The sequence below is a fragment of the Chenopodium album genome, chromosome 15 (assembly GCF_948465745.1).
Source record: "Chenopodium album chromosome 15, dcCheAlbu1.1, whole genome shotgun sequence".
In the NCBI taxonomy this organism is placed as follows: Eukaryota; Viridiplantae; Streptophyta; class Magnoliopsida; order Caryophyllales; family Amaranthaceae; genus Chenopodium; species Chenopodium album.
Window position 1 is genome coordinate 51,412,905 of NC_137848.1, and position 25,489 is coordinate 51,438,393.

General features: G+C 33.4%; 4 protein-coding genes and 1 non-coding gene across 6 annotated transcripts; 3 read left to right on the forward strand and 2 right to left on the reverse strand.

The window, feature by feature from the left end:
• The first annotated feature begins 378 nt into the window (after positions 1-378).
• On the forward strand, positions 379-6,281 carry LOC145583329 (putative protein S-acyltransferase 1). Of its 2 annotated transcripts, none has more exons than XM_081640559.1 (6): positions 379-721; positions 2,300-2,479; positions 2,563-2,865; positions 3,880-4,101; positions 4,558-5,031; positions 5,983-6,281. In XM_081640559.1, the coding sequence occupies exons 1-5, from the start codon at positions 578-580 to the stop codon at positions 4,999-5,001; spliced, it is 1,293 nt and encodes a 430-aa protein (XP_081496685.1). In that variant the 5' UTR covers positions 379-577; the 3' UTR covers positions 5,002-5,031; positions 5,983-6,281. The 2 variants fall into 2 exon arrangements, with proteins under 2 accessions (XP_081496685.1, XP_081496686.1); XM_081640560.1 differs by having other exon boundaries at positions 5,989-6,281.
• A 1,459-nt stretch (positions 6,282-7,740) lies between these two features.
• LOC145583330 (putative protein S-acyltransferase 4) lies at positions 7,741-12,784 on the forward strand. The gene is made up of 6 exons (XM_081640561.1): positions 7,741-8,265; positions 9,295-9,468; positions 9,875-10,180; positions 11,094-11,315; positions 11,479-11,951; positions 12,331-12,784. Exons 1-6 carry the CDS (start codon positions 8,212-8,214, stop codon positions 12,353-12,355), a joined length of 1,254 nt encoding a protein of 417 aa, XP_081496687.1. The 5' UTR covers positions 7,741-8,211; the 3' UTR covers positions 12,356-12,784.
• Positions 12,785-13,554: 770 nt separating this feature from the next.
• Positions 13,555-16,996, forward strand: LOC145583331 (magnesium-protoporphyrin IX monomethyl ester [oxidative] cyclase, chloroplastic). Its single transcript, XM_081640563.1, has 5 exons — positions 13,555-14,079; positions 15,277-15,341; positions 15,532-15,859; positions 16,018-16,116; positions 16,598-16,996. Exons 1-5 carry the CDS (start codon positions 13,630-13,632, stop codon positions 16,859-16,861), a joined length of 1,206 nt encoding a protein of 401 aa, XP_081496689.1. The 5' UTR covers positions 13,555-13,629; the 3' UTR covers positions 16,862-16,996.
• TRNAC-GCA (transfer RNA cysteine (anticodon GCA)) lies at positions 15,040-15,111 on the reverse strand. The gene has a single exon. It is a non-coding gene; the product is annotated as a tRNA-Cys (tRNA).
• A 605-nt stretch (positions 16,997-17,601) lies between the features above and the next one.
• Positions 17,602-20,254, reverse strand: LOC145583332 (putative aquaporin SIP2-1). Its single transcript, XM_081640564.1, has 3 exons — positions 19,854-20,254; positions 18,175-18,435; positions 17,602-18,091 (listed from the first exon to the last, which is right to left on the reverse strand). Exons 1-3 carry the CDS (start codon positions 20,145-20,147, stop codon positions 17,930-17,932), a joined length of 717 nt encoding a protein of 238 aa, XP_081496690.1. The 5' UTR covers positions 20,148-20,254; the 3' UTR covers positions 17,602-17,929.
• Between the last annotated feature and the right edge of the window lie 5,235 nt (positions 20,255-25,489).

A 25,489-nucleotide genomic window follows, 5' to 3' on the forward strand; every position in this document is an offset into this window, starting at 1 on the left:
ATTCAGTAAAATTTAGTTATCTTAAAGAAGAATTATAATAGAAAATTTATAAAAATAGTTTCAGTTCAGTAAAATTAATTTAAGTTCAGCAAAAATAAGGTGAAGTGAACGGGACCTAAATAACATGAAAATCTTATAACACGAGAAAAATGAAATAAATTGCCCCCATGAGAATTATTGGTCATGTTTGGTTCCAAAAAAAAAAGAATTATTGGTCATGTTGACATACTTTCTCCTTATACTATGCCAACCTCCTAAATTTGAGGCTAACACAAACCATTACATCACCCCCCCCCCCCCCCCCCCAACACACAATTCCTTGGTTTTTGGAAGATTTGCTGTCTGAAAGATAGAGATGAAGAAATAAGGGGAAAAAAAATTCATAGGATTGTGTAAAATCTGGGGCAAGATTAATTGATTGTATTGTATGATTAGCAGGGGAAGCTGGTAATAATAAGATCATACATCTTAATCTTCCCTTCTTCTGCATTGCCCACCAACTGTTTGATAAAATTCCCCTGTGAAAAAAATTCTATCAAATAAGTATGATTTTGATGATGGGTGTTAGATAATAGCCATGGATGACCAAATACAGATCCTTAGTAAGCGTAATAGCATGCCTCCTGATGGGGATTCTTCTTGGAATTATGGGTCTCAATCTATGCATTCGACGCGCTCGTCGAAACCTGAGAGGCTATATAAAGTTTGGCCTGGGAACAATGTATGTGTTACCCTGTTTTGCTATGATCTTTTATGTTTTAAATGTTGTTATTCATTGCATTTTTGAATTTGGAAATGTGGTGTTTTCATGTTATTATTTAGTACATTTTGGTGTTAGCCATTTGATATGAATTGTGATCATTGCCTATTTTGATAGTTGACAAAACATGAAAAGTTTCCTGATTTTGAATTTGCATTGATGCTAAATTGCTGATTGATGGTGATTAGTTGAGCACTATATTAGCTTGACATGGGTATAAGTGTATGACATGCTTGGACTCAGAAATTCTAGACATGGATATTATGTCTTTACAACTTCACTGAAATCTCCGTGTACCTTTCACATAACAAATGCATATGAAAACATTTTAGGTGGACTTGTTAGCTAGTTCTTGATGAAACTCTTATATTAGGTTCATTTGTGAGGATTGTATAGCATAGTGTTTTTATATCTCAGTTTTCTTATGTTTCTTTTCTCCACCAATATTTCTTTAGTGATTAAATTGAGGTGTTGAGGTGAAAATTGAAATGTTGAGCAAGGAATTAATTAATATGTTGGATTGTTAAGTTTAAGACAACATTATGTGAAATTAGAATAAAGAATCAAAGTAACTTGGGCTAAGCATGTGTCCACGGTCTGTTTGCTCAATTGATGTCATTTTTCCTAATTTTTATTGGCAATATGCTACTATGGGTGTAGAGCTGTTTCATGTGAATACAAGATTTGGAAGATCAAATCAAGGATTTTTGATCTAATTTCATTTTATTTGATAAAAGTTTACGGATTGGGGTTAATGGTTTGATTCCTTTACAATCATGCTGGCCAAAGTGGATCAATGTTTACATGTGATGTTGTGTATCTTTAACTTGAATGAAAACTCTGTTTATCCTCCAAGTCTTTTTAGATAAAGTTGAGAATTTTGGTTCTATTTACTTTTTTACATTAAGATTGCCTAAACTATGCAATGAGTAGCTTTGATGAACACCCCCCTGTTGTAGTGAATGTTCCTGCTGATTAGGCAGCCTCGAAATGTTTCCTTGTTGCATGGCAGAAATTACAGACTATTATATTCGTTTGTGAGTGTTATATAGCATAATGTTTTCATCACTTTCTTATGTACTTGTATATTTTTTACTCACCAATAATATGCCTGTTATGATTAATCTGAGGAATTGAGGTGAAACTTGAAAGGTTAAGGAATTATTAATGCGTTGGATTGTTAAATGTACAACAAAATTACACAAGACATAGTAAAGAATCAAAGCAACTTAACTTGAGCATGCTTCCATGGTCTTTTTGTTCGATTGATAGTATTTTTCCTGATTTATATTGACAATCTGCTACTATAGGCATAGTGTTGTTGTACGTGCAATAATTGGAAGATCAAATAAAGAATATTTTGATCTAATTCATTTTATTTGACCAACAATTTACTGGGGTTTGAATCCTTTTCGATCATTGCTAGACAATGCAAAGTGGATCAATGTTTATATGTGATGTCGTGTAGCGCTTAGTTGAATGAAATGCCTAAGCTATGTAAGGAATAAAATTGATTTACCTCCACTTGTTGCATGGCAGAAATTTCTTTGTGGTGGGAGATTGGTACTAGGTCCTGATGCAGGATCCTTGTATTTATCATCATTTTTGATAGGATGTCCAGCTATTACTTTCTGTATAAGGATGCTCGTTAGGATCAAAGAACATGATCCACTATATGGATATGGGGTGCTCACCACAGGTGTCATTCTCACTTTTATGGTACGTGTTTCTCTGATTGATTTATGTTATTTTGAGCATTATTGATATATGTGTTAGTCTTATGCAGTTTATGAACTTTGTAGGATTTGTTGTTCCTCTACATGACATCTGTTCGAGATCCAGGAATAATATCAAGAAACCATAGACCAATTGAAGATGAAGGTTCAGGTTCTTCATCAAGGGAATTGGTAGCAACTGGCAAGTCTGGTATTCTTAGGATTCCTCGCACTAAGGATGTGACGATTAATGGCTACACAGTTAAAGTCAAGTTTTGTGATACTTGTAGGCTTTACCGCCCACCCCGTGCTTCTCATTGCTCAATATGCAACAATTGTGTGCAGAGATTTGATCATCATTGTCCATGGGTGGGTCAGTGTATTGGACTAGTAAGTTGATTTCTATTATTCTTGATCATACAAATATATGACGCTTTGATATGGTATTGTCTGAAGTCTCTGCATCAAAAAAAGGTTTTATCAAGAATATGTTATTTCAATTTTCAGCATATAAATTTTGAGAAATGATTCTACTTATTCGTATGAAGCCAGATCTATATCCCATAGTCAAACTTCCCTTGTAATTTTGGCTGTATACATTCATCTAGCTTTCTTATATTCTCTCTGTTTTTTTGGTAATAACTTTAATTACTGCAATCAGAAGGGTAAGTTTGTTCATTTGAATGCTCTATTGCATTTGCAGTTGTCTTTATGAAGTTTTTAACGATTGAACTTCCTGTAACCATTGGAAACACTATCATCAAAATCCTTCCCTGAATGATAGGACATCTCACTACTAAGACTCGATAAAGTATCTTTCACGGACTTAAAATGAATTTATTCTTAACTAAGTGTTGCCCGTAAATAACTTCAACCATTTACTATATAAGACTGCATGAGCTCTTTTGCATTGTCTTGTTTTTCCAGGACCAAGTAGAACCCCTGTTTTAGCCTATATATGACGGAAACAGTCTTCAACAATCTGTTAAAGAAATTATATTAATAGCAGTATGTAACATACAGACATAGACAAACCACCACTTTTTTGTCCAGTGGGTTACATAATCTTACTAATGAACTGAATAAAAAATTTGCTGCAGTGGCCTCTAGCTACAACCAGTGCCAAACTTGTACTATGTCAAAGAATGTTGATGATATGATTTGTTTCTTTCAGTTTCAGATTCAGGTTTCGAATGATTAATCACTTGAATATGGAAATCTGAATTTCTTTTTTTCTTTTTTTAAAATTGATGCATGTATATGCCTAATCTGCCTTTGTAAGGTTTTCCTATGTTGTTTCTTGCTCTACCATCAGTATTATAATTTTCTCCTCTTTTTTTTTTTTTTTTCAAACTCTTATCCTGCTACAAGTGTTACTAACTGGAATTCTCAATTTTTCTGCAGCGTAATTACCGTTTCTTCATCTTCTTCATATCTTCATCAACGTTCTTGTGTATATACGTCTTTACATTTTCATTGATCAATCTTCTTCGAAGAAGGAAAAGCCTCGTGCATTCAATGTCTCGTGATGTTGTTTCAGTCATTCTAGTCGTTTATTGTTTTGTAGCTGTCTGGTTTGTTGGTGGACTTACCCTCTTTCACTTCTACTTGATGTCAACTAACCAGGTGATGATCTTTACACCAAAAATTATAATAAGTTTACATTTTCTGCTATGAGAGAGTATGAATTGTACAATGTTCATGCTACATAGCCTTGAGGCTTTAGCGCATGGGGTGTATAACTACTTGCGCACACCCCTTTATGTCATACTCATATTAGCTGAAGACTATTATTTAGAATTTTAGACTCTTTCATTTCATCTCAAATCTCTGTGTTAGATGTGTGACAATTAAAAGACATAGTAGAACAAATACATTCAAAGATTTCATAAAATGGTTGGTGCTTGGAGCTCTTGAAGACCTACTCGTGTCCAATTGTTGTAGTCGAGTTTGTGTAGTGTAGGTTTCAATTTGCATAGACATTTACCAGAACTTAAGCATGTGCCTGGGTCTCAACATTTTAGGTCTCAATGTCTCATAACATTTTCACTACAATCTGATATATTATGTTTTCCAAGGCAGACAACTTATGAGAACTTCCGGTATCGGTATGACAAGGGAAAAAACCCCCATAATTTTGGTGTGGTCAAGAATATTAAACAAGTCCTATTCACCAAAACGCCACCTTCAGCTATCAATTTCAGAGAGTTGGTGATCGTAGAAGACGTAGTTTTACCTATGACTCCAAGTGACAATGAAAGCTATACTGGATTCGGGAAAAATTCAGATCAGGAAATGACACAAAGGCTAACGCAAAGTGGGCGTTGGGTGCTTCAAAGTAACTTTCAGAACTTTAATCAAGCAGATAGTGATGAAAAGTTGAAGAAGAAAGTAGGTAACCAAGACACTTCAACTGATCAGTTTCTATTGGCCCCAGGACAAGCTTCTGCACCTCAAGGATATCAAGCCACATCTCGAGATGCTGCTGACATGGTAAAGAAATCCAAGAATGTTGATGTTCGTTAAGGCTGCCATGTGCATACCCTGATTGTGAAGGTAATCTCAACTCTAACTTTATACAAACTTATATAGTATGCAAGAGAAATATTACTACTATTAGTAAGGTAAACACCATTGACAGTTTATATCTATTGTAGCTGTATTTTTCTCTTCCAATGGAAAGTTGGGACTTATCTTTCTGATTACTGAACGAGATTCTATCAAAATTTATTGATGTGTCATTGCTAGTGCTTGAAATCTCTCAAATTCTTAAATTTTCACGCTCTTTTTTTTTTTTTTTTTTTTTTTAGATTTACAGCCACTATGTGGCATAGGGGTTTTTATTTATAGCCATAATATTCTAATGTAAAATTAAGGCTCAACTAGCTTGCTTCTCTGTTAGGATGGAGAACATAACTAATTGATATCAACTATTAAGTATTAATGCATCTGAGTTCTGATTTTACTATATGTCTGCAGCATAACTGTATAATGCATCAAAGACCGAGAAAATTGATAGATGACTCTCATTAGGTACTAAATTTGCACCTCCCAACCATCACAGCCGTCCAACATACCACCTTGTACCTTAAGATACCACCATAAGAGATTTCATCACACCTATCTTCTCCACTCGATTTTTTTTTTTTTTTTTTTTTGGTTGCATTTCTCAGAGATTTGCAGAACACTTCTCAAACAACTGCCCCATGAAGTATTACTCGGATATGCAAAATTTTGAGCCATTTCTGAGACAATAGATGCAGAAACTTCTTACCTACAACTTCCATAGATTTAATGCATTGATCATTACAAGACCTTCCATCATACCAGTATTCTAATTACTGATTATTGTACAATCATGCTCTTAGTATACGTTGTGCAATTTAGGCGAGTTGGTGGAATGTATGTTGCTGACTTGCTGCTTTATATTTCTACTGATTTATATGTGGTTTTAATTTGAGTGTTCTGCTGTATTAGCTAATTAGTTGATATATATCCGCTTGTTAGTTACAGGTTGAAGCAGGTAATCACAACTTCATGGTTAAATCAAGTGAGAATTATTCTCATACATGGACCTCTAATGGAATCAGGCTCATGAATCGTTGTATATTGATGTACATAATCGATCATGAGGGGATTTTTCGTGATTTAGACGACGAAGGAAAAGACTTAAGTATCTGTCATGTACCTATAAGGAGAAAGAGTGTACAATTCTGTGTTCTGGTGGCACCAACTGTGTATTTATGTAAAAATTTACAGTGAAATTAGGTGCATCATTTTGTAAAATATCAGCAGTTTTACGTTTACGAGTTTCTTTTTTTTTCGGTTTATTTTCAATTTCCCTCTTTTTTCCTTCCCTCCGAGATAATTTTACCCAATTTGTATATTTTCATAAACTTAGAAATTTTAGTTAAGCTTTTTTGCCATGAAAAAAAAATGTGTTTATCATTATGGGGTCATGGAGGTGTAATAACTTTCTATTATTATAAGTGTATGTGCAGACTAGAAGATGAAGCTAAAGTAATGATATTATAATTATTATCTCATACGAGTATAAGATATAACCAAAGTTTTGAATGTAAGTATGTAACTATTGGATATAACCAAAGTTTTGAATGTAAGTATGTAACTATTGAAGTTGATGAGTGCAATTTTTGTAATATGACCATACTAATATAGTATGTGTGCAAATATTTTAAATAGGCTAAATTTAAATAAAGATTAATAAGTTCGGGAAAAATAAGTTATGATGAGTTTAGAATTTTTCCACAAATTGAAATTATTGTGAAAGTCTTTCACTGAAAGCTCTTCAATTCACTAAGGAAAAAAGGTCTATGATTTAGTCCCCAAATATAGTCTAATTTACCCAAAAAAAAAACTTGTCCTAAACCAAAATCTTACTTTGTATTATTTCAATTGTATTTTCTTTATGTACTTTTAATCAACAAAATCTCATTGTCTTGTATATTTTCCTCACTTCAATCCACCAAACTCCACTACCTTGTATTTTATACTCATTTTAATTAAACAAGTCCTACTAACTCATTACATCTTTCCAAAAACTTGTGAAAAAGTCAAATAATGTGATTATTAATTAGGACGAAAACACCGAGGAGTATATTTTTAAAAAATTATAAACTCGATAAATAGATAAATGAAAATCAAATGTATAATATCCTTAAAAAATTCATTATCTGTTAAATATTAATTGCAAAAGGGATATTATTTGTGCGACATAAAATATTATTTTGTTGCAATTGATGAAGTATTATAAACCTATAAACTTAGTTCAATAGCCAATCTACAAAAGTACATATTTACTTCCAAATTTAAACAAGCCACATTCTTACCGAGTGAAACTTTAACTAAATTTTAAAAAATCATCCAAGCTCGAACTAGCTCAAACACTAATAATTCTTATCGAGTTAATCGTATTTGTAAATCTATTTATTTAGCATTGTAGTGGATGCATGGTGAATTGGTGATGGGTAGCAAAATCAACGATGAATTGAAAGGCTACCAAACCGCGTGAAGACAAATTCTAATATTGGTATACGGCAGCACGTAGATTGGTCGGACCAACCAAAAACCAACTAACATGAATTTCTCAAAATTAAATTAAATATTTTTATAATCTATTTTATCATAAAAATGTATTTAATGTTGATATTATAGTCTTAAATATCATGATCAATTAATTTTATGGATAAAAAAAATCCATAATCTACCCGAAAAACCGCGAGAAAATTGAAAGTTCCGCCATTTTCCAGCGTGGTCTACGGCTACGTGCCAGATACCATTATAGAGAGAGAATATAAACAAGGAAATAATAAAATAAAAAATAAAAATAAATAAAGTCAGAGAATTTGGGAATTTTTCATTTTTTTCAACATTCTGAAAAGAGAAACTATCTTGCTGTTTCACAAGTAAAAGAAAGAGAGAGAAGACTCAGAAGCTCAGAAATTCGAAAGATCTAATCTTTTTGTTGGAATAATTTTGCTGGGAAATTTTGAGGGAATTTATTGATTTGTATTATTTTCTTTCTATTTTTTGAAATTTCATTGAATTGTGATTTTTCTAGAGAATTGAGTGATTTTTGTTTCCTTTTTGGTGGATTTTATTTAATATAATTATGAGGGTGATTAAAGATTGTTGCAGATGTAAGAAAAGGTAGAATTTTTTGAGAATTTCTTGGGAATTCTGGGTTTTTTGGGAGTCTTTTGAAGCTTTCAATTGATGATGGCCACCAACAAACCCAAGAGGCTATTTGAAGTTTGGAGGGGCAATAATGTAAATTTCGTTTCTTCTCTATTAAATTTGTATTGTTATACTTTGTTTATTTGATCTAATATTGAATTGGTTACTTCTCATTTTTAGTTAGAATTTCTGGGTTTTAATGATTATGTACGAATATGATGATATGATGATTTTGTCTGTTTTTGCTTGGTTTGTTTATCTTCAATTGATTATGATCAGCTGAATGATTTAATGATTTGAATACTGGGTGTCATATGTTTAATAAATCAAATCATGGTTGAATTGTCATATTGTTGGAATTTACCTGTGAAGTTTTTTTGGGGTGATAATGATCATGCTCAGCTTTTATTCATACTGTATGATCAGGGTTTAGTCTTGTGTTTCGAAAACGATTATCAGGGTTTTTCCTAGTAGGGTTTATGGTTATTGATGCAGTACACCCAAATGAGCTCATCTTTGTGCAAAAAGTTGTCTTGGATTGAATGAAGCAGTCTTTCTTTGGTAGTTAACTGCTAGATATTAGGGGCACTTTGATAGGTATCGGAGGTCGAATCAAGGTCAAAGTGGAAGCTTAAATTCAGATAACTTATGAAGGTATATGGCTTTCTGAGGAATAGAAGATCAGATTGGGGGAGAGAACAGCAGTTGACCTATATGCTGTCAGGTTTGGGTTTAGTTAAGATTTCATATAAGGTTTGCTACTATCAAGTCCTATAGAAACTGGCATTGTACCAGTTCAAAGGGTAGAAGGGCATACATATAGACCTCCCAAACCCTGCTTAAGATTGGATTCACTTGGTGGGGGTGTTGTGTATAAGGCTATTAGTACTCCTTAGAAATTAGATCAAGTCATGATTGATTTTGAATTGATCTTTAAAAGATAACTTTGGTTTTACTTTCTGAAAGATTAAGTAATTCTTGATGCAATTCCCATTCTTATTTTTGAAAGATACAATGCTATTCCAAATGCTATCTAGTGCAAAAAGCTGAAGTATGAACTTATTTGGCTCAAAGCCTCTTATGAGTATACCTGCTGATTGATATTCTTTTTTGTGTTCATAGAAATTTCTTTGTGGAGGAAGATTGATATTTGGACCAGATGTGGGATCAATGTTTTTGTCGAACCTCTTAATTGCCGGGCCAGCGTTGACTTTTTGTATAAAGGTGTTTGTGAAGGCGAAAGACAACAGTAAATGGTATCCTGTAGGAGCAGTAGGACTATTCCTAACCATCTTGGTAAGTTTTGTTGGGTGCTTATGCACACCACAATTCACACTGCGTCTATGTATATGTTTTTTTGGTGAAAAGCTTCAAAGTGTATGAGAAGAATATAAGCACACTAGTTCTCCTAGGATAAGGTTGTTAAGGGCGAAGGAGCAGTTGTGAACTGATGAAGAACAGGAGGATGATATATCATTCCTCTAGTTTTCCCGACTCCTTGAGTCCCACTGAACACCTATCTCTCAAGAAATATTTAAGGGAAACAAATTCTCCTTGCCAACCCCAAAAGTTTTTAAAACTCATATAGTATTGCTAAATGTAAATGGTTTTGCAAGCAAAACACTTGGATAATCTAAGAACACCTCATGCTATCTTGTTGACTATTATTGTATAATCTGATCACCACTACACTTTCTTGCAGGACTTAATGTTTCTATACATGACATCTGGGAGAGATCCTGGAATAGTCCCAAGAAATTCAAGGCCCCCTGAACCTGAAGAATCTGATATAACAAACCCTTCAATGGAGTGGGTCAATGGAAGGCACCCTCATTTAAGAATACCTAGAGTGAAAAATGTATTAGTGAATGGTTACACTGTTAAGGTGAAGTTTTGTGAAACATGCTTGCTTTATCGCCCTCCGCGTGCTTCCCATTGCTCTATTTGCAACAACTGTGTACAGCGGTTTGACCATCACTGCCCCTGGGTTGGTCAGTGCATCGGACTTGTAAGTAACCTGTTGTCCCAAGATTGAGAATTTTTAAGCTTATATTATATTTTGTGTGACGTGTTTATTGGTTTTAATCTTTTGATATATGATGTAATCCTTCCCTTAACCTACCCTTCTCAGAAAAGAGAAACAATAAATAGGGTTAGTCACTAGGCATTGATTTTTTTTTAAGCAAATTGATACTTGAGTTGGACAACAAAGGGTTGTGATTTGTGTGATTGTAAATCAATGAGCATCACCGATTCGCCTTCGAAAACCATCCATATGGTATTTAACTAGATATGCTTTTGATATATATCCATGCAGCCATGCAGGACTTTTAGTGATTAATTTTTTTCCTGAACATCTGCTTTATAAAACATCCATCTACCTGTAATTATGTGAATTATAAGGGTTTTATAACCCAAGGCTTCTGGAAACCCCCGTCTCCAGGGTTATATTTGGTTTCTTTTACTGCAGTTTCATAGCAGTCTGACCCAGGAAGGTTGGTGCCTTGATGGTATTAGCCTGAATGAAGTGCCTTCTAATCTTTTATGGGGATAAGACACTGGTTTAATGGCTATGGAAATAAGCTGATTTTATGATAATGGAAATCATGGGGCGATGGCCTGTTACTCGTAGTCCTTAGAGTTTTTGCCCATGCAAACATATTTGAAAGTTCATAATTCATACAGGTAAACTGTTTGTAATATTTTGCCCTAGCTAATGCATCTCAGAATCTATAGCATGAGCTATGTAGCTTTACAAAAAGACTTCTTTTAGCAAATTTGTTGTTGCACAGAGATGGAGCTATAGAGTAATAACTAAAAGATGTGCCTGACACAAATAAAAATGGCTAAAAGATGTGCACCTGTTCATTATTGTAATTACACATATGTATGTAGCTATAACATCTTTCTTGGCTTTGCAGCGGAACTATCGTTTCTTCTACATGTTCATACTTACGGCAACAATCCTGTGCTTATATGTTCACATATTTTCTTGGGTTAGCCTAGTGAACGAACCAAAGGGTCTTTTGAAGGCTATGGCACACGATATCCTCTCTGTTGTCTTGATTGTGTACTGCTTCATAGCTATCTGGTTTGTTGGAGGCTTAACTGTTTTCCATTTCTACCTTATGAGCACCAACCAGGTAATTTCCATATTGATTTTTGTCAATAATCTTAATTTCATAGCTATGTTCATATTGACAGGAATAGTGCCACTATTGATTTTTGTCATTAATCTTTAACTGAAATGTTGGCTGATGCATTATTGGATCAAGTCTTATTAAATACGTCTTTGTACATGTGCAGACAACTTATGAAAATTTTCGCTACCGGTATGATAAAAAGGAGAATCCTCATAATAAGGGGATACTCCAGAACTTTAGAGAAATCTTCTTCTCTCGATTAGCCCCTTCATTGAATGATTTCCGGGCAACTGTGTCTGAAGAAGACCAGGTACCGGACAAACGGATTCATGTCCACCCATCTTTTAAAACGGATTTCAGTTCAAAGGAGAAAATAGACATTGAAGCAGGTGATAAGCATTATGATGAAGAAGATTATTCACTTCCTAAAATTTTGCGCAATTTAAGTTATGATTATATGGAGGACAATGTTAAAAGCAAGAATAGTGGAGAAGGTATGATTGCAGACCCTTTTTTGGTTGATGAAGAACCAAGAAATTTTTTGCATAATTCCCTCGCTGAAGATGAGTTTGGTGAAAGGATCTACCAAAGAAGTAGCTCTTATGGTGCCGCACAGCCTAGCACACAAGAACCCAGGTGCTTTGTGATTACCTTACTTTACTATGATGTTCATAGCTTCATACTGTACATTGTTCTGCATATTTTTTGTTATTTCGGGCTTTAGATCCCAATCCTGGCTAATTATCTAATAATTTGATGACTAACTAGGGGTGAATATTGATAGTGTCCTTACTTGTTGAGTTTAACTATTGTTTGGTCATTCAAATTATTAAATATTTCACCTCTTTTTAGTTTGCTAACTAATTAGGCAAGTAGACTTTACTTAATTGGATACTGTTTGATGTATTCCATTTACAACTCTTTTTAAAATACCCGACCCTTGCTGAGTTGCTTCACTTTACATAATATCTTGCTTGTCTAACCAATGTTTTATGTCTGCAACTCTGTATAACAGACGTGATCATCGCCCATCTGTATAGCGGAAGACTGATGTCAGCTAAAGTGTTGATGTTTCGGCCATGAAAGTTCTGATTCTTGTGAAGTTCAGAATAATATTGCACATAAAAACATTGAGACTCGGTGATGCTGTGGCGGAGCAAAAGTCGAGCTCCAAGGAAATGACACAGAATTTCCCCCTTATTTTGCCTACAAGAATTTCCAAACATTCTATGTACTTGAGATTACATATTGTAACTTCTTCTTAGCTTTTTTTTCTCTTTTTTTTTTGTTGGAGTTTATAGTTTTGTAGGGTTTGAAGAGCTGACAATTGACAGTAATGCATGATTTTCATAGGGTTGCTTAAAAAATGTACCATTCTACACTGCTGTCTTCTTACAACTGTAAATTATTGACAATTAGTTTTGACCCTTATACAGTTATACATGAATTGGGTTATTTAATCTTTTAAATAGCTAATAGTCCTTCAATTCATTGTTTGTATATTTATCCGCACATTATAATTTGTTTTTAAAAGGCTATTGGGTAAGTGACAATTTTCTATATACAACCGGTTGTGTCATAAATTCTGGTTTTATCTTTGTTCATCTTCTTGTACCTTTACGAGCATTGAGCCAAAAAATGATTGCACCATGCTTAACTTTTAATGCGTGCATAGTGTACCACGAAAACTAATACATGAAGAGTATTGAGAAGACGATAATGAAGATTAATGAGAAATACATGGTAACACTCGTATCTCATACTCGGGTATTTAGTATTTACCTCTGTTCACCGTGGCTCCATGCAATAAGAGCGTATATAATTAAAAGTAGAGATCTATGAAAAAATCTAGATAATGATCGTAAATCAAAGAGTCACATTTTTTTTGAGGGAGGGAATCAATCAAAGAGTCACATTTTTGTTATCCATGTATGAAATGATCAACCAAATTCAATTATAGATGACAATACATTACAAACCATGAAACCATAAAACTCCAAAAATTTTACACAATCAAATAAAGCAAGAAGAGCCACATATATATCAAAGCCAAGTTGGAACACCCACAACCCCTAAGTCCTTAACCCATCAAAGAAATCAAGCCAACCCATCACCACATGACACGTGGCAAACACCCACTTCAACCTCTAGATTTCATTGGATCAGATTCATTACCCTCAAAATTTCCAAAAAAAAATTGAAAAAATAAAAAATTATAAAAATTATAAAAATAAATAAATCACTTTTATAACAATCCCAAGACTCCCACCAATATTTTATCCTCCTTCTCTAGCTATCTCCTCAATCCTCAACAATGGCAGCAGAAATGGCACTCCTTAAACCCATTTCAAAGTTCAGCCCGAAACTAAGCCCAAGCCCGATAACCCGACCCGGAGCAAAAAGCTTCAGAGTATCCATGTCCACAACATCAATGCCCCCAAAAACATCAAAAAAGGGGAATAAGAAGGAAATTCAAGAAACCCTTTTAACACCCAGATTTTACACCACTGATTTTGATGAAATGGAGCAGCTTTTTAACACCCAGATTAACAAGAACCTGAATGAATCTGAGTTTGAAGCACTTTTGCAGGAATTTAAGACTGATTATAATCAAACTCACTTTGTTAGAAACAGTGAGTTTAAGGAAGCTGCTGATAAGCTTGATGGGCCTTTGAGACAGATTTTTGTTGAGTTTCTGGAAAGGTCTTGTACTGCTGAATTTTCTGGGTTTCTTCTTTACAAGGAGCTTGGTAGGAGGCTTAAGGTAATTTTTTCCTTTTTTTTAATGTTTTTTTGATTGATCAAGGGCTGTTCTCATACGATTATTTTCAGTTTAGTTCAGTTCAATTCTAATAAGTTCAATTCAAATTTCTTTCTCTTATAAAATATTCAATTCAGTTCAGCTCACCTCTAATAAGCTCAGTTCAGTTCAGCTCTAATAAGTTCACTTCAACCCAGCTCTAATAAGTTCAGTTCAGTCAATGAAAACAGGCGCTAAGTTGGTTGTTTGTTTAATTGTAAGCAATTTTATGTTTTGTTGTGGTGGGGTGGTACCCGTGACCTTGAATCAAATTTCGTCTATTATCACTCCATATACTAACTATAGTGACTAACTATTTGGGTTATTAGCTTACTTGTGAATTATTTAAAAGTCGTGTTATATACCTTGAGTCAAATTCCGTTAATATCACTTCAAATGCTAATTATTGACTAATAATGTGGGTTATTAGTTTACTTGTGAGCAATTTTAAGTTGTGTTATATTTAGTTACATCACTTAGCATGTTGACTATGGTGACCAATTAAGTGAGTGTTTACTAAAGTTTACTTGTAAAGTTGTAAGCAATTTAAAGTCGTGTCGTTGGATAATATATGATGTTTAGATCGAATTTTGTCTATATCACTTACTAGTATGACGATTCTCTATTTATAATTGTAGAGAATTTTGTTTGTGGGCGTCTATATTACTAACAGCAGTAACAGCCATTGTGGCTCAATGTCACCAAAAACAAAAACATAAAAATTAGAAATTTATAGTTGTGAACTAATTGTATTCAGTTTATAATTATTTTTAGGAAATTGAAGTTACGTGTTTGTTTGGTGGTTTTTTGAAGTTCAAGTCTGGTAATTTTGGGACTTGTGATTTGTATTTAGCTCAAAAAAGTGCAAATAGGAAACTTTTCAGAGCAAAATCAAAAGGTAAAAAGTAAAAAAGAAAATGGAAAAGGGCCCAACCGGGTTCGAACCGGTGACCTCTTGATCTGCAGTCAAATGCTCTACCACTGAGCTATGGACCCTCAGTGTTTACTTTTTGCTAATCTGTGTATATAAATTGAATTATTGCACTAACATAATCTGCATAATTTTAATTATGACATAGAATTAGTTATTCTAGTCATCTAGTGTAAGATATTGTTGTAACAATGTGACATATTGATATTTGATGTCCTTCAATTTTGCAGAAAACAAATCCAGTGGTGGCAGAGATTTTCTCTCTTATGTCTAGAGATGAAGCCAGGCATGCTGGGTATGTTTTCGCGACTCTTTACCTTAAAACTTCTCAAATGCTTTCTATTTGTACAGAACTTTGATCATATTCACGAGGTTCCAATGCATTGCGGATGGTCCTTGTGGATGTTATTGCAATGTGATTTCAGCCTCTGAGTGATAATTAGGTACCAAAAGTTTTCACCTGAACTGTTTATTAACTTGTGCAGGTTTTTGAACAAGGGTTTGTCAGATTTCAATCTGGCCTTGGACTTGGGTTTCCTGACCAAAGCTAGGAAATACACATTCTTCAAGCCAAAGTTCATCTTTTACGCGACATACCTATCAGAGAAGATTGGTTACTGGAGGTACATTACCATTTACAGGCACCTTAAGGAAAATCCTGAGTACCAGTGTTACCCCATCTTCAAGTACTTTGAGAACTGGTGCCAAGATGAGAACAGGCACGGAGATTTTTTCTCTGCTCTCATGAAGGCGCAGCCCCAGTTCCTCAATGACTGGAAGGCCAAACTCTGGTCCCGTTTCTTCTGCCTTTCGGTAATCATCACATTCACAAGTTATCCCTTTGCTATATCTACTTTTATGCTGTGGGATCTGAAAGCAAGCACTCAATTATAGGGGAGATTGGACTACAAGTACTGAAAGTCTGTAATGATACCATTTATTTTAAACTTCTATATCTATGTTTGTCGCAGGTTTATGTGACCATGTACCTCAACGATTGCCAAAGGACAGCATTCTATGAAGGCATTGGGCTCAACACCAAAGAATTCGACATGCATGTCATTATTGAGGTGAGACGATGAAATTGTAGATTGCTTTTGTTCTCATGTACATTCTATCTTCCTCACATTTGAATCTTGGTGTTTGGTATGTCTCCAAGTGTCAAAATTGATGATTTACAAAAAAAGTTCCACGTTTTTTTTGGTCCAAAGAAAGTGTTAAAAGTTTTTGTACCCATGTCAGGGTGTTAAAATCTGACAGAGGTACTCAAGGTAAATTAAAGTGTTAGATTGAAAAGCAAACTTCAATGTAGTTTGCTTATTCTAGTTTGCTTATTTAAAGTACAAAAATGAAGCTTGTTACTTTGTTACCTTCTTGCTTAACTACTTCCTTTCAAACACTTTTCTACTATAATCCAATCATCTAAGCTACTTAGGCGTATAACTACGAATTTCGTATACCCTGTAGACCAGAGGATATATCCATATTAAGTGATTCTATCGTGCTTGTGAAAATTAGAGATTGGATTTCTGATGCTTTGGTTTTTTGCAGACCAACCGCACTACTGCCAGAATATTCCCAGCTGTGCTAGATGTGGAGAACCCAGAGTTCAAGAGGAAGCTTGATCGAATGGTGGAGATAAACCAGAAGATCATCGCTATTGGGGAGACTGATGACATCGGCTTTGTGAAGAATTTGAAGAGGATCCCATTAGTAGCAGCACTGGTTTCAGAGATCTTGGCTGCGTATCTGATGCCACCTATTGAATCTGGTTCGGTTGATTTTGCAGAATTTGAGCCTCAGCTTGTATATTAGTCTTCCTATGTACTACTGTATTGTGTTCCTTCTAGTAATTAATACTCGAGGATGACTTAAATTGCTATTGCCAGAGAACAGAGAATCTGTAACAGTATGTAAACTTATAAATTGCAGATTTTGACATTTCAGCAATATCCCTGATTCCATGTTTGATATTTTCTAAAGTCATAAAAAAAACTAGGCAGTTGCGGGCTTTCATATATGAAGAATTTTACCATAATTTGACTTTTTGATGAATTACTTGGTACAAAATAAGAGAGTGATCTGCAAAGTCACATGAATTTAATTACGTTTTGGGTGCATCTACTCTAACTCACCCTTTAAAATACTTAAACGTGCCTAAGTATCGGATAAAAGTCACCTTTCAACAATACGACTGATCAGCCGTCACTAGATCAACAGATTGTGTCAAAACATACAAGTATGACCCCTTGCATAGAAAATTTTTGCTTAAATCTGGACACACTAAAAAAATGTTGTAAGTCTTGCAACTAAAAGCCAGCCAACGACTGAATGGTTGAGACATTGAGCAATAAACTATGGCTAACAGATTCTCAGGTGTTCCACATTAGAGAAATTGAGGCATTCCTGCTATTAAAAATAAATCAATACAATATATCAGCAGAGGATGACAGGCTTCTGATAAGCAGCGAAAGCTCCTTAATTGGATTTGAGAGGGTTTATTTGTACCGTCATTGAGTTTGAAATGCACACCAGAATCTGTAGATGGAAATCGATGAGGATGCAATTGCAAGTTACTTTCTTGCATTAATAAACTCAAGATAAATTTACAGCTAGTTTTAGTGGAAGTGATACAAAAGGGAAATGTTCCCATTCATGCTACTCTGTATGTATTTAACAATTTCCATAATTTACTATCTTCATATCTAATTATGTACCTGTGCAAGGAACAAAATACACACACAAGGGAATGAAGAAAAAAAAAACATGTTGAGATTCAAAAATCATTCTGATTTAGGCTTGGTCTCCGGCTCTTCTATTGCTTTCGGAAACAACACCTTGAAGATCCATACAGCCAAAAAAAATGTCAAGATTGTTCAAAAATCAATCTGATTTTGGCTTTGTGTCAGACTCTTCAATTGCTTTCGGAAACAACACCTTGAAGATCCATACAGCCAGTAAGGTTGCCTCAATTGGAGCAAGCCAATAAACAAAAATGTGCTCCTTAGTTATGTAGTCACCACGAGCATAAGCCCATCCCATCACCTAAATAGGCAAGCAGCAAAATTGACAGTTAAAAAAGAGTTCAGTAACTGAGTTTATAAACTATACATGGTAAAGATACATACAGATGCCGGGTTCATGCATCCACCAGTTAAGTCGGAACCAAGAACGTGGAGTGTAAGTTTCGAAAGGCTAGAAATCCAGGTTTTCCTCACAAAACTCCCAGGAATGCTTCTTGCTAATGACAAAGAGATGAAAACAATCATAAAGGTTAGGACTCCCTCAGTCAATGCGCCTTGATGGATGTTGACATTCAGTTTTGGTCCGTTGCCAATTTCAGGAAACAAATGAGTTAAGAACTTAACCCCATAAATGGCTCCAAGCACCTGAAATGGAGAGAAGTAGATTGATATGATAAACTATAAAATATGAAAAATACCGACTATCCTACCCAAGTAAGGCAATCACGAAAAAAAAACAATTTGAGAAAAGGAAATTGCCATACACCTTATCTATTAACTTATAAGGCATACAGTTCAAAACTTCAAATAATAGTAAACTTTGATTTCAACTCGAGTAGTAACAATGGAGCATTTCCAAACCACATAACAACCATTATAATGACCAGCCATTAAACAGTACCTGTACCTTATACAATGCGAAAATCAAGTTCTCCAAACATTTAAATTTGAAGGACTATAAAATCAATCCAGGTTCTAAACAAGATTTGCTAAATGTCTTTACTTGTATGATGAAACAACACAGTTATAAGATCAAAACATCATCTGCATCAACATTGTCCCAAATTCCCAATGATCCTAAAAAGGCTCCCACCTAAATCCAGGAAATTTGGGGGGCAGGGGGTCAGATATACATGGTCGAATCCCTTCATAAACTCCGTTAGAACCTTAACATGAAAATGCATCCAATTTCCCACTTGTTCACAGAACACGGTCTAATCCCTTTGTAATACCATTAGAACCTTAACATGAAAGTGCATCCAATTTTCCCTACTTTCACAATCAATAAAAAGTACATACACTGTGAATCTGTGATGCACAATCATGATATAAAGCGAAAGTAAATATGAAGTGAAAGCAAACCCTCTCAACATTAAACTCACAAGAAAAAGTAAAATACTTTTCCATAATAAGAATTCACTTAAATTATTTGTCAATTTTGAGGATGAGTTATGAAGGCAAAAGGACAATTTTCAAAGCCAAAGGTTTTCGAATTGTCCTTATTACTATGCTAATTTCGTGCTTCATGCAATCAAGCACTTTCCTATTTAGTCCCGACAAATAAAGATCCCTTCATATAACAACAATGCTTCATATACAAGCACAATGATCTTGCTTCGAATACAAGCGCAAATGCAGAACGACATCATACCGAAAAGAACGTGCACACAAATAACAACATCAATTAAGTACTCAACTAAGTGTTTTTAAGGTCCTAAATCTACTAAAATCAAATCTTTCTCATCTCACAAATCTCAATCTAGAACATATTCAACCATTGACAAAAACTTCAAATCAATATACTGCACAACAAATGAAGATAAACTACAATCTTGATGTCAAATAATCACTAATTAGTAAAAAAAAAAAAAAAAAAAAAAAAAAAGACCTCAAACTAAACTCAATCAAAGTAAGATCAAATTAAAGCACCAAACTTTATCAATTCAGCAACAATGGAAAACAAACCCATCACAAATTACACAAACAAATAAACCAAAAATTATAAAATTTCAATACCCAATAATTAATTAAATCAAATTAGCTGTTTTGGTAAGAAATTATACCTGAGCAGGAATTCTTGCACCAATGATAAACAAAAATCGACTAAAACCCCCAGAAATAGCGCCAGCCAAAATATTAAGAGGATTATAAGAAGCACCTCTCGCAAATTTAGCCAAATAAGCGAAGAAGAACAAATTGAGGACAGAGAAACACAGCTTCACAATTTCTCCAATAAAATTATGTTGAAATCCCAGAAAATGGAAGACAAAGATTTTCACAAGAACACCAGAACATACCCACATAAATGACAGCACGAAATCCGAGATTAACAACGACCCATTTCTAGTTTCTCCCATTTTTATGTAAAAAAATTATTTGATCAATAGGCTTTTATGGCAGTGTATCTCTCTCTATCTTTGGACTTTCAGAAAATGTTCTGTATTTTAGCATATCTTCAAATTATATTTTGTTTAGGAGGGAGTGGTTATGGTGTGCCTGGTTAAAATTTTTTAAAAATAAATAAATAAAAATACTTTACTTTTTCCATTTCAAATTAATTCAATTTTCCCAAGTTGATATTTTGAAAATATGATAATTACAAATTTTCGTAATACTTTGTATTTTCTTATTTGGTCTAGTATTACACTACGTTCGTTTCAAATTATTTACAATGGTCGTGATATTTTTTACTCACATTTTACGTCAAGAAAAATACTATACGTAGTCTAAGACTACATATAAGAAACTAAAAATGAAAAAATCAAAGGAAATTATAACATTGATTACATTAATTTACATGTGATTTTGTTATACTTTTTGAAATTAATACTCTTATAAAATACATTAAAAAATCAAATTAAGAAATGTATTAAATGTTTATTTTTAGCCCTAAGTAAGGGCTACAAGCCTACACATATTATTATTACCCTTATGTCAAATTGTTGCATTGTAAATAGGGGAAAAATTAGGAATTTCACTTGCTTGGAATGAGAATCAAACCCTTTTACAGGGATGGAATGAGGACCTCTAACCACTGGATTGATTTTGAAATATGTCCGTAAATTTAAAATAAGAAGTATATAGAATAATTGTATTTTGTATAAGTGTATAAATACATATGGTAGGACTGTATGAGCTTAATTCATTGGTCGTTATTTGGCGGCTTATGTAGCAAATTTGCAAGTAGCCAAGTTGGAAAGTGAGCTTTGGGCTGACATTGACATTATGCTAAACTAGGGAAAGGAATAAAATTAAAATGGAATCTTTTCTATCTCTCAATAATGCTTACCCAGCTAATTGTAGTTTTATCACCAACAAAGTATTCTCCTTTACTCCTATACTGTACGATATAATGTACATATGTAATAATTTATAAAATAATGAGTTGGATGAGATACTCATTAAAAGGTGAATAAATGTATAAATTTTACCCGATTTAAAATTAAATCTATTAATTAATTATTATTAAAATAAAACATTGCTGACATATCATTGTCCACATAAAATAAAAAAAATCTCGCCTAAATACAAGGATGATGTCATTTTTTTTATTTTTTTGTGAAACTACTACATTTAACAATTTTGAATTAATTAAGGGATTGTTCACATTTACTGAATTGAGCTGAACTGAACTGATTGGATCTGAACTGAACTGAAATGATTGGAGCTGAACTGAATTGAGCTGAAATGAATATTTTATGAGAGCAGGAAATTAGGAGCTGAATTGAACTGATTAGAGCTGAACTGAACTGAACTGAACTGATTGGAGCTGAACTGAACTGAAATTAAGCTAAAGTGAACAAGCCCTAATTATTACTAAAACAAAATGTTGCTGACATATCATTGTCCACATGTCACTTTTATAATAAAATTTTTCCCGACTACATACAAGTATGATGTCATTTTTTTTTTTTTTTGTGAAACAACTACATTTAACAATATTGAAATTTGAATATTATAAGCTTCTACATTCACTGCTAAAATTTTCGCGTTTTTGCGACACTTTATAAGCTGTTTTTGGACGCAAACTTTATCAATTCTAGCAACAATATAAAACAAACTCATCACAGATTATACAACCAAATAAAAAAAAATAATAAAAAATAAAAAATAAAAAAAAATCAATACCCAATAACTAATTCAATCAAATTAGCTGAAAAAATTGGTAAAAAATTATACCTGAGCAAGAATACTTGACATAAAATTATATTGAAAAAGGTAAATTATACCTCTGTTTGTTATTGATACTTTGATAGTCTCTTATAGGCAATTTTTATGGAAATTAATAAACATAAATAAGAACTAGTAAAAGTACATTGAAAAGGTAAATTTACATTGGGTATGCAAAAAGATAAAAAGATAAAATAATAAGAGTACATGGAAAAGCAAAATTTACATAGGAAAGTTATATTTACATAAATATTGTTGCAAATTGGTGAGAATTTTGGTAAAAAAATTAATATCAATGGTACTTAAAAAAAAACAAATGAAACTATCATTTTAGGATTTAAAATTGGTCATAGGAGATTATCAATAAAGGACGGAGGGAGTATGAAAAAATTAATACCATGTGCCCATGTCCCTTTTGTAATAGTTAAGGTTATTATCAATTATTTCAATCAAATAATATTGAATGAAATAACATCTTAAAAAGCATATTTTTGTTATGTGGACTGTGGACACAATAATTTTGGATGATTATTACATCATTTGCATGGACGGGGAGTGGTATTAGTTGAAGATATAACGGCTTTACTTGAGCTAAATGTAACTTTTAAAAGGGATGCATGGGTAATATCATTACATATTGTGAGAACACCCACTTGTTATTATGCTTAATAAATAAGAATAGTTGCACACATAATTGATAGAGAAATTAGTAGTGCTCATAATTCATATTTTAGTTGTGATTATCTGTGAATGGCATTGTGTGATGGTGAACTTTTACGCTTTGTTTGGATAGGAAACAAGGAAGGAAAGGAAGGGGAAGGATAGAAGAGGAAGGGAAGAGAGAAGAAAGGGAGGGGGAGGTGAGCTCTATTTTTCCTCCAAATCTCTCTAAATTTGGAGAGATTATGCTTATTAAAGAGAGAGGGAAAATGTATCCCTCCCTCTCCTTTCCCTTCCTTCCCCCAATCATTTACCCAAACAAGTTAGTTTGTCGCACTCCTTTTCTCTTCCTTTTCTTTTTCTTCCATTTCCTTCTATCCAAATAAGGTGTTAGGAAAATGAAGTATAGAGTAGCAACTAGTAATATTTTACGAAAAATTGGTTGCTCATATCATACCTCTATTAGATATTACACCAAAAAAAAAGGGAGATATCTATCATATTTTCTTAAATTGGGCTGACCTCAAGTTTGTGCATAATTAGCCGGGATAAGCTTGAAAATATAAAGCCCAATAAGCTTGAATGCGAGTTTAAGCCAACGCAAAACAAACCGAGCTACCTTAACTCAAGCTCAGATTGTTATTACACTTCTTTATAAGATAAGGAGAAGGGTTTTATAGGTCGGAATCTCTCATATGTCAACCCCGCCCGAGTTAACGAGCTAGGTCCTTTGAAAGTGGGGGATAGGGTAAAGGAATTTTCACCCCAATGTGCCTTTAGTGGGGTTTGAAGCCCACAATCTCTTGGTAGTGAGATAACAAACATCAATATCAATCAATATCAATATGTATTATTAAAACTCAATTACAATACATGCAATTCTGCCATGTGGCAACAAAGGCATGTAATTGTGCCATGTGCCGCTATTACTTGGCATATGATGTGGCGCCATGTAGTACCATTAATTATTACCATTATTTCCATATTCATTACATCATTATGATTTAATTTTTACCACCACTTCAATAGTGAATTACGTTTGTAAATTCCAAACTTTAGTAATATATATATACAATTTTTATTCAAATACATTTAACAACAGTGTACGAGGTTTAATATAATAACAAAATTAATCTCATATCTTACATTTGCTCAAACATACAACTCTACAACTATTTAGAATATATAACTAACAAACATGTAATTTTTTTCATGCTAATAATGTTTTTTTTTTTAGAAAAAATATTTCCATTTTAGGAGAATTCTTATAACAGTTGAAGAACTTTGGATACTCACTATTAGATAATGAATTTTGGTGTGTCAATATTTTTTGAAAAACAAGTACAAGTACTTTTATAAAAAAAAACAATAATCATGTAAAAAGATTAACTAATCAATAATTATATTTCACTTAATTTATCATATTAAAATTTAGTTTTAATATACATACAATTATTCGGGACATTACTCGGGCTAAAAACTAGTTATTACACTATTCATTAGCATTAACTAAGTGCATCAAATATTATGATACAAACGCTTAACATGGAGTAATCATCGATCTTCTTAGAATATCACCATTGGATTACTTCATAATTATAATCCCACCAAGAGAGTTGTATTCTCATCACACTCCCAAAAAAACACAGTAATTAACTATTTTTAGAAAATAAAATTGATAACTGTGGATATTATGATTTATGATTTTTGTAATACGGAGTACTAAAGTCAAGGTTTGTACACTTAATTTAAGAGCATTCTAGCTTTTAGCGTATTGACTCCAGTAATTTCCGAATATTTGTGGTGAATAATGTATTGTAACTTTTAAAATACATTTGACAAAACTTGTAAAACCAACATCAATCTTTTATTTTATTTTAATTTTTTTTTTTTTTTTTTTGGCAAAAGCTACAAGATTTAGTTTATAACACCTTCTCTTTCCTATATATAATTGACTATCCAAAATCTCAACATTTTAGTTTGTGTCGAATATCTAAACTAGACAACTACTTCAGCAAATACTAGTCGACAATTAAGAGCAACTACATAGACAACATAATAATATAACAACAATTTTTAGCGTTTAAAATCACGAGAAAAAATAAATTGCAAAATGTCAAAAAGACGTTCAAAGATGAGCAAATTTAAAATTGAATAACATGGTTACAAAAACTTCTACAGTACTTCATTAAATGAATCAGGCTTGAACATTTTGTTTAAAGTAAAGTAAGAACTATCCTACCAATCTAAAACTTCTCATAAGTCAACTCGACCCAACTTAGCAAATACTCAAACTGAGAAGACATTTTAGAATGGAGGAAAGAGTTAGGGTCTGTTATGATTTACTAAACTGAATATTTTACTCCTTCCGTTTTTTTTTTGTATCACTTTGGATTGCACAAAGTTTTAGGAGAGTGCACTCCATTCGCAACTTCATCAACTCTAGATGGAGTTAAAGAGGGTACATTAATGTGTTCAAGATGAATGACCTCTATGTCTTCAAATGCTCCAATGATGAAGACAAGAGGGAAATGCTCGCAATGACTAAGGCATGCTTTGATGGGGCGCTGTTGGTTTTCTCCCCATGGTGGCCAAACCAAGTACCACAGACGGTGAGGTTCAGGAGAGCAAAATTCTGGGTTAGAATTTGTGGTCTGCTATGTGAGTATCTCAACTCACACATGGTTGAAACTGTAGGGGAAATGCTGGGCATGCCCTTCGAAATTGATCTGGATCCAAATTTTGTGCCACGGAACGACTACTTAAGGATCAATGTCATGCTCAATTTAGGGGAACCTCTTATTCTAGGTTTCTTTCTGAAGCTTGATGATGATTCTATCATCTGGATTCAATTGAGGTACGAGAACTT

Coding starts and splice junctions, on each gene's coding strand:
- LOC145583329 (XM_081640559.1), top strand. CDS start 578: ATGGATGACCAAATACAGATCCTTAGTAAGCGTAATAGCATGCCTCCT. Junction 722..2,299: donor AAGTTTGGCCTGGGAACAAT/GTATGTGTTACC, acceptor GTTGCATGGCAG/AAATTTCTTTGTGGTGGGAG. Junction 4,102..4,557: donor ACTTGATGTCAACTAACCAG/GTGATGATCTTT, acceptor TTTCCAAGGCAG/ACAACTTATGAGAACTTCCG.
- LOC145583330 (XM_081640561.1), top strand. CDS start 8,212: ATGATGGCCACCAACAAACCCAAGAGGCTATTTGAAGTTTGGAGGGGC. Junction 8,266..9,294: donor AAGTTTGGAGGGGCAATAAT/GTAAATTTCGTT, acceptor TTGTGTTCATAG/AAATTTCTTTGTGGAGGAAG. Junction 11,952..12,330: donor CCTAGCACACAAGAACCCAG/GTGCTTTGTGAT, acceptor TCTGTATAACAG/ACGTGATCATCGCCCATCTG.
- LOC145583331 (XM_081640563.1), top strand. CDS start 13,630: ATGGCAGCAGAAATGGCACTCCTTAAACCCATTTCAAAGTTCAGCCCG. Junction 14,080..15,276: donor AGCTTGGTAGGAGGCTTAAG/GTAATTTTTTCC, acceptor TCAATTTTGCAG/AAAACAAATCCAGTGGTGGC. Junction 16,117..16,597: donor ACATGCATGTCATTATTGAG/GTGAGACGATGA, acceptor GGTTTTTTGCAG/ACCAACCGCACTACTGCCAG.
- LOC145583332 (XM_081640564.1), bottom strand. CDS start 20,147: ATGGGAGAAACTAGAAATGGGTCGTTGTTAATCTCGGATTTCGTGCTG. Junction 18,436..19,853: donor GTGCAAGAATTCCTGCTCAG/GTATAATTTCTT, acceptor TCTCCATTTCAG/GTGCTTGGAGCCATTTATGG. Junction 18,092..18,174: donor GATGCATGAACCCGGCATCT/GTATGTATCTTT, acceptor TTGCCTATTTAG/GTGATGGGATGGGCTTATGC.